Source organism: Fragaria vesca, linkage group LG7 (genome assembly GCF_000184155.1).
Source record: "Fragaria vesca subsp. vesca linkage group LG7, FraVesHawaii_1.0, whole genome shotgun sequence".
Lineage (NCBI taxonomy): Eukaryota > Viridiplantae > Streptophyta > Magnoliopsida > Rosales > Rosaceae > Fragaria > Fragaria vesca.
In genome coordinates, this window is record NC_020497.1 from 13416313 (window position 1) to 13422807 (window position 6495).

Consider the following 6495-nt stretch of genomic DNA (forward strand, 5'->3'; position numbering starts at 1 on the left):
TTCTTTGTCATATATGCCGACATAAAACGACAAAAAATTAGTATGTATTAATTATTTTTTAATTAACAAAATTATATTTAATTATAAGAATAATTTAAAATTTTGTGATAAAAATAAAAATTGTGAACTTTTATTAACTTAACAAGGTTATTAACATATTATTTAATATAATATTCATAAATATACTACCTATAACTTATTTTAATTAACAAAAATGAATATAGGACCTCATATAGGACTCATTGTTAGAGATGAGAAAATGAGTCCTAAATGAATAGTGTAATAAAGAGGTCCTATAATGGATATAGGACTCCAAATCCAAGACCATTGTTGGAGTTGCCCTAAAAACAAGTGACACACAGACTCTAAACCGCAAATTACATGCATGCCATAAAAAGAGTTACGTACTGGCTTTTCTCTGATAAACAGTCATATATAACACATATATATGCAAGAGGTAAGCTGGTACTGTACATCAAATTTCCAAAAGGTTGAACTTAAGCTCAACCTAACGAGCCAATTCAAATGAAGGAAAGTTTGATAGAGGAAATAGCTAGCATGCATGGATTGCATACCATCTCAGCTAGCTGAAAGTCGATCATTGACTCGGAATAATAAGTTTACAGGCGAATCATGAAATTTTGGTGGACTGTAAGTTTACGGGACTAGCTACTTGGCTGTAGATCGAGATCGAGAGAAGTATCTTGCGAAAATGATGAAACACAATTCAATGTTTCAAACAATAAGATGCTGAGTTTTACATGCATATATATATGATCGAACATCTCGACGTCTAAGCAGTATATAAGTACATATTTTTCTATATCGTTTGAATTTTATGAGATCATTGGGAAGATTTCTTGTCCATATATATGAGGCAAAACTCAATCGAGGTTGTAATATTGAGAAGGCATGTTTGTGGCGAGTTGTCCCACAAGGAATTATATATTTCTGCTCAAGGATATTATTTTGCAAGCTCTGTGCCGTTTCTTTTTACTATGGAGTCCCAACCGTTTAATATATGCGTCTATATCATCTTTACTGGTAATGCAGTACTATTTTATGATGAAGCATATATATTCATGACCATCACATCTAAAACTTGTTCAGGCCCTATTGAAGCTTACTCCCCTGAAAGTGATGTGTATAGTTTTGGGGCTGTTCTGCTCAAAATCTTATCTGGCAGACTAGAAAATGAGTTAGTTTTATCTGATTTGGACTCCATAGAATTCGAACTTGTCCAAATTGATGGGCGGCACCGTAAGCTTGGAAAACTTGTACGTATGTGCCTATCATACGAACCGAAGAGCTGGCCAGACATGAATGTGGTGGTAACACTATTTAAGCAGCTGCAATATTCCTCAGATTGAACCTTACCAAAATCTTCATACAAATTTAAGAAACAGTCCAAATGTGTTGGAAATGTATCACTACCATCCACAACGCAACAACTGCTTCTCCTCCTAGTTATACAAGTCATCGATCTGTTTCGGGCAGCTGCATACATACAAGACTGCAGGCATTCATGGATTTGATTGATATTCAAGGATTAATGCTCGATTTGGTTTAAACAAAATTAGAATTTTCGATAAGATTGAAAGGAAATGTGGATTACATATGTAGAATAACTGCATATGTAATAGTGACTACTACAACAGTTGTTTATTAATGTCTTCATTGTTAATTTTCTCGATCTGTAGCAGTCTTACATATTTTTCTTATTACACTTTGTATGATATGTTTCTCTGTTCTTGCCTTTATTCACTACACATTTTATTTGAAACTAATTTAATGCATGCTCATTTTTAGTTTGTCTGGCTTTCTAAAAGAAGAAAAACTATACGAAAGTCAACTTCTGAAGACGACCGTTAGGTCTGTGTGCACCGTAAGTTGAGTAAGGAATCCAGTCCAGAAAAAAAAAGAATCCAAAAAAATCCCGATAACCAAATCAGAAATCAGAAATCAAGCAAAGAGAATCCCGGCTGGTAAGTCTAGAAATAGTTCGAACACTTTCCGATCATGCTACGGTTCCTACCATATACAGTTTAATTAGCTTCAAATCTTACTTTCTTTGCAGGGATCGATTAATTGAGGTTAACTATCTCGATCATATTCTTTCTCACCATGGCAATAAGTTCGATTACAATTTTTGGGGTGCTAGGTAAAATTTAGTCAACCCAATTAACACTGTTGTTCAGCATCTTCTTGAAGTTGTGGAATGAATTGATGTTAAGTGAAAATACCATTAACATTTCATCTGCATATATGTTTCAGGCAACATTATGTCAGGTTTGGTCTACCTTTCTCCTGCGTAAGTTCATTAGTTTATTACCTGATCTGTTATATAGCTTGACTTGATATTTTTGATTTCATGGTTACTATGCATGGAGCATGCAGCTAACTAAATGAAGATTCGATCTTTTCGATTTGTTGTTGTAGAAACGTGTTTGTGCGAATCGCGAAGCGTAGATCGACTGAGGAATTTGAGAGTATTCCATATGTCAGCAAACTGTTGAATGCCTACTTCTGGGTCTACTATGGATTTATTAAGCCTAACAGTGTGCTCGTAGCAACTGTCAATGTTTTTGGTGCTGCCGTCGAGATCGTTTTTCTTACCATATTTCTACTCTTTGCACCACCTAGAATGAAGGTAAGTTCATGATCATGTACTATTTCATAATGCTTCTTTGAATTATGTTTAGCTTTCAAAAATGTTAACTACGTATCTTAGATCAGGACTGCGATACTAGTTGTAGTTTTGGATGTGGCGTTTCCGGGAGCAACAATCTTACTCACTCACTTTCTACTAGACGGAGAAACAAGGATTGATGTTGCCGGAATCTGGTGTGTAATTTTCAGCATGATTGCATATGCTTCCCCTCTTTCAGCGATGGTAAGACTTCATGACTCTGATTATGCCAATACAAAATCTCAATACCAGACAATGTGACAACAAAACACTACAACATGTCCACAGTAAATTTGTGGTTCCATCAGACTTATGAAAAGTCTAGCCATATATGTCAACTGTTCGTGTACTTTGAAACTAATACTCTCTAATTGAGTTTTTCTTCTTCTATTACTGTATAAATTTGCAGAAAACTGTTGTGGCGTTAAAGAGTGTGGAGTACATGCCTTTCCTTCTCTCTTTCATCCTTTTTCTTAATGGAGGAGTTTGGACACTGTATGCCATTCTTGCAAAAGACTTGTTTGTTGGAGTAAGTTCTTACCCAACATCGATCAACAACCTGTGAAAACTGAAAACCATTAATCGTTGATCCTACTATATATATGCTTCTATTAACATATATTTTCAACATGGTGAATTATGTATCTGCAGATTCCAAACGGGAGTGGATTTTTACTTGGAACTGCACAGCTGATTCTCTATTTTATATACTGGAAACCTAAGTCATCAAAACAAGCATCTGACGGTTTAGAGGATCCACAGATAAGCGAAGCACTCATATCTAATCCTTAATTCACAGGTTTAGTTCTACTTTGACATGAAGAAAACTTGATCATAGGCGCGCATAAGATTTTGTCGACAGTTTATTTTGCCATGTAATCTATAATGTTCTGCACTTCTTTACACATTCTTGAGTGATAATGAGACTAGCTAGTAGTTCTTACATCGAAAATATAAAGATGTAAATCATGTAATCGTGCTACCATTATTGTGGTGGTCACCCCTCGAGGTATGGACTATGGAGTCCATGCATTACACCCTTGTGATCAAGGTAGGGTACGTACGTTGTCCCAGAAATTCAAAGTTTATATATAAACTTAAACATGCATAGATATCAGAACTCAGAACTGGAAATGAACCTGAAGAAGAGTCGCATGGCTTTGCTGCATTCGCTACCTACTCCTTTAGTCCTTTACCACTCACTGATCTTTGACATGCGCATACCAATCATTCTCCTCAAGACTTCAACAGTACTAGTACGTATTACGTAATAGCCAGTAAGACTCATTCTGGGCACGATAGCGTTTGGTAGATGATACATAACTGGGATCACATGCACCCACTAACAAAAAACTCTCCGGTGTCTTTTGAATCCAAGCCCGATTTGTCGGCAAACCCAAAGACCAATCCGTTGGCAAAAACCAAGTCTGATCCGTCGACAACCTCTACTCATAAAGTCTGAACCGTCAGCAAATCCCCTCCAAACCATTGTTGGGTGTAAAAACCTAGCAAATATCCCTGTTCTGATATTGTTTCTCTGCTTAACCTTATCGGCTCAAGTAAGAATCGACTATTCTCGTGAACAGAGAAGAAATCCTAGAGGGGTTTCCTTGTAGGTCTGTTAAAAGAACCTAGCAGCAGGCCTGATCGCGCCTGCTCTCAATTGCTTGAAGAAGTAGTCAGGAAGCGCGAACAAGAAGAAGATCAAGTTGTACGTAACTCAAAGGTGTTGATACGCCACGAAAGCCGGTTGTTCTAAGAAATCCAATTTCACACCGAACAAGTAAGACTCATTCTGGGCACGATAGTGTTTGGTAGATGATACATAACTGAGTTCACATGATCTCCTATAAGGTAGGTCAGTACGTAGATGCTCAGTATCGGTTTCGAGCGTTTGCTATTCAGCAAAATGGTGTCATCTAAGGTACACTGTATATGTGTTTTTTATGTGTTTTCAGTTCGTTTCCTTTATGCTCTTTAGTTTCCAGTTTCGTTGTTCTTCGTTTTTGAATTCGGCTCTCCACATTAACTTTAGGTGAAATTGATTATCAAATCTACACCATGAAAATATTTTATCCGACATATAGGAAGCTTATTGTTGTTCCGTATGTATGATACTTATATATCAGAATCAATGTTTTGTTATATCTACCTCTCTGTTAGGTTTTCTACTAAATACCTATATATGATCGTAGAAGATACCACCTTCGTTTTAGTTTGACGTTTTATGGTATTTAAGCCTCACTTACATATAAGGCTGAGTATGAATGTAGTACGTAGTTGAGAGTGAAAACCTATCATGAGACTAATATAACAATATACATAAAAAGAAGAAGAAAAGTAATCGAAGTACAAAGTACACCTTACAAATAAGCATTTTCGAATATGTAGACATACACAAATGTACGCAAAGGAGTGAAAACACAATCAAAAAAGTTTTTGCCCATTACCCCATCTCCCACCCTTCTTCTAATTAAAACTTTTCTTTAGTTGTCCCTCATAGTCGACACAAGCGAGAAGTACCATGCTTGCTTTCCTCCGTTGGCTCTTTCTTGCAAGCAAGAAAAGCAGTTCTTTTGATGTTTGAATCAAAATCTCATCTATCTATTGAAACACGTAGTGTAATCGTAGTTGAAAATGAAATACGCCAATAATCAGAAGAAATTAAGGGTGTAATTGATTAGGTTAAAGTCAAATGAATTGATATTTTAGGTTGATATTTCAGATTCAAATAGATGATAAGAAGGAAGTTACTTGATATTATTGTTGGTAGCTACATCCAAGGCAAATTTTATTATTCAATCAGAATGGCAAAATAGTCAAGCAAGAGAAAGTGAAACATTACCTCTGTCCTAATGGAGAATTAATCGGAGTGCATCAAACATCAGATCTGATTCTACTCGTGGTGTGGCCAAATAGTTAATGAGAAATTAATACAATGTCCTAGCTCCCATGATCGAATCTTAGTACTATATATCCCAAGAATATTCAGTGAATCGTGCATATATGCTTGCTAACTCAGCTCCAAGATATCTCACACATTCGTTTGTACGAGGAAATGTATCATTCGAAAAATTTGAATAGCTTAGAAAGCTCACTGGAGTGTGTACTTACCTTAAAAACTATTTACAACTTCCATTGCTTTGGGTATAGCTCACATGCGTGGGAGGGATTCATTTTGAAGTTGTTAATTGTCACTACTCCACTCCGTGATCAATAAAATAAAACATCTTCATGTAAATTGCTGTTCCAATAAGCTTCAAGAAATGAGAGCGCGAGATCTCTCTAAAACAAAGAAATGTGCGAGATCTTAATTTGGTGATTCAATGCAAATTTTGTAATTGTAGTTCTGGTTCCTGTTGCAGTACTTTGATCATCTTATAACTAAGATCAACTAGGGTTATGTTCTTTTACTCAGTTAAAAATCTTTGAGGATCATTGATGTTGTTTTTATACGACTTCAATTTTCTGATATGTACGTGTAGGATCTTTTTCGCCAAGACGTACGTACAGCCTCTTTCATGCACTAGCTGCAAGAATGTTTCTCACATCAGAAACGATAAAATCCACGTATGTACGTACATTCGTACGTATGAGACATGTCATAGTCATCATTCTCATTCAACAATACACGTATGTACGTACATTCGAATCCCATATCCCTTAATTTCATTGGCTTCCATCATACATTCTGGGAGTTCTTCCTCCTTCAACCAAAGCCTCGCGATCGTAAGAAAACATATATGAACAAATAAGAAAACTTGGAGAGAATATTATTGTCCAAGCGACCACAGCCGATCACCAAA

The 6495-nt window shown here is 36.0% G+C and overlaps 1 protein-coding gene across 1 annotated transcript; it reads left to right on the forward strand.

The window, feature by feature from the left end:
* Positions 1–1952: 1952 nt before the first annotated feature.
* Positions 1953–3481, forward strand: LOC101306564 (bidirectional sugar transporter SWEET17-like). Its single transcript, XM_004307214.1, has 7 exons — positions 1953–1985; positions 2078–2161; positions 2275–2311; positions 2440–2650; positions 2732–2893; positions 3099–3218; positions 3341–3481. The coding sequence occupies exons 2-7, from the start codon at positions 2125–2127 to the stop codon at positions 3479–3481; spliced, it is 708 nt and encodes a 235-aa protein (XP_004307262.1). The 5' UTR covers positions 1953–1985; positions 2078–2124.
* The last annotated feature ends 3014 nt before the right edge of the window (positions 3482–6495 follow it).

What these genes read in the sequence shown, in the direction of transcription:
- LOC101306564 (XM_004307214.1), top strand. Translation starts at nt 2,125, where the DNA reads ATGGCAATAAGTTCGATTACAATTTTTGGGGTGCTAG. An exon ending in TTGGTCTACCTTTCTCCTGC is followed by an intron (nt 2,312 to 2,439) that starts GTAAGTTCATTA and finishes TTGTTGTTGTAG; the next exon opens with AAACGTGTTTGTGCGAATCG. An exon ending in CTTCCCCTCTTTCAGCGATG is followed by an intron (nt 2,894 to 3,098) that starts GTAAGACTTCAT and finishes ATAAATTTGCAG; the next exon opens with AAAACTGTTGTGGCGTTAAA.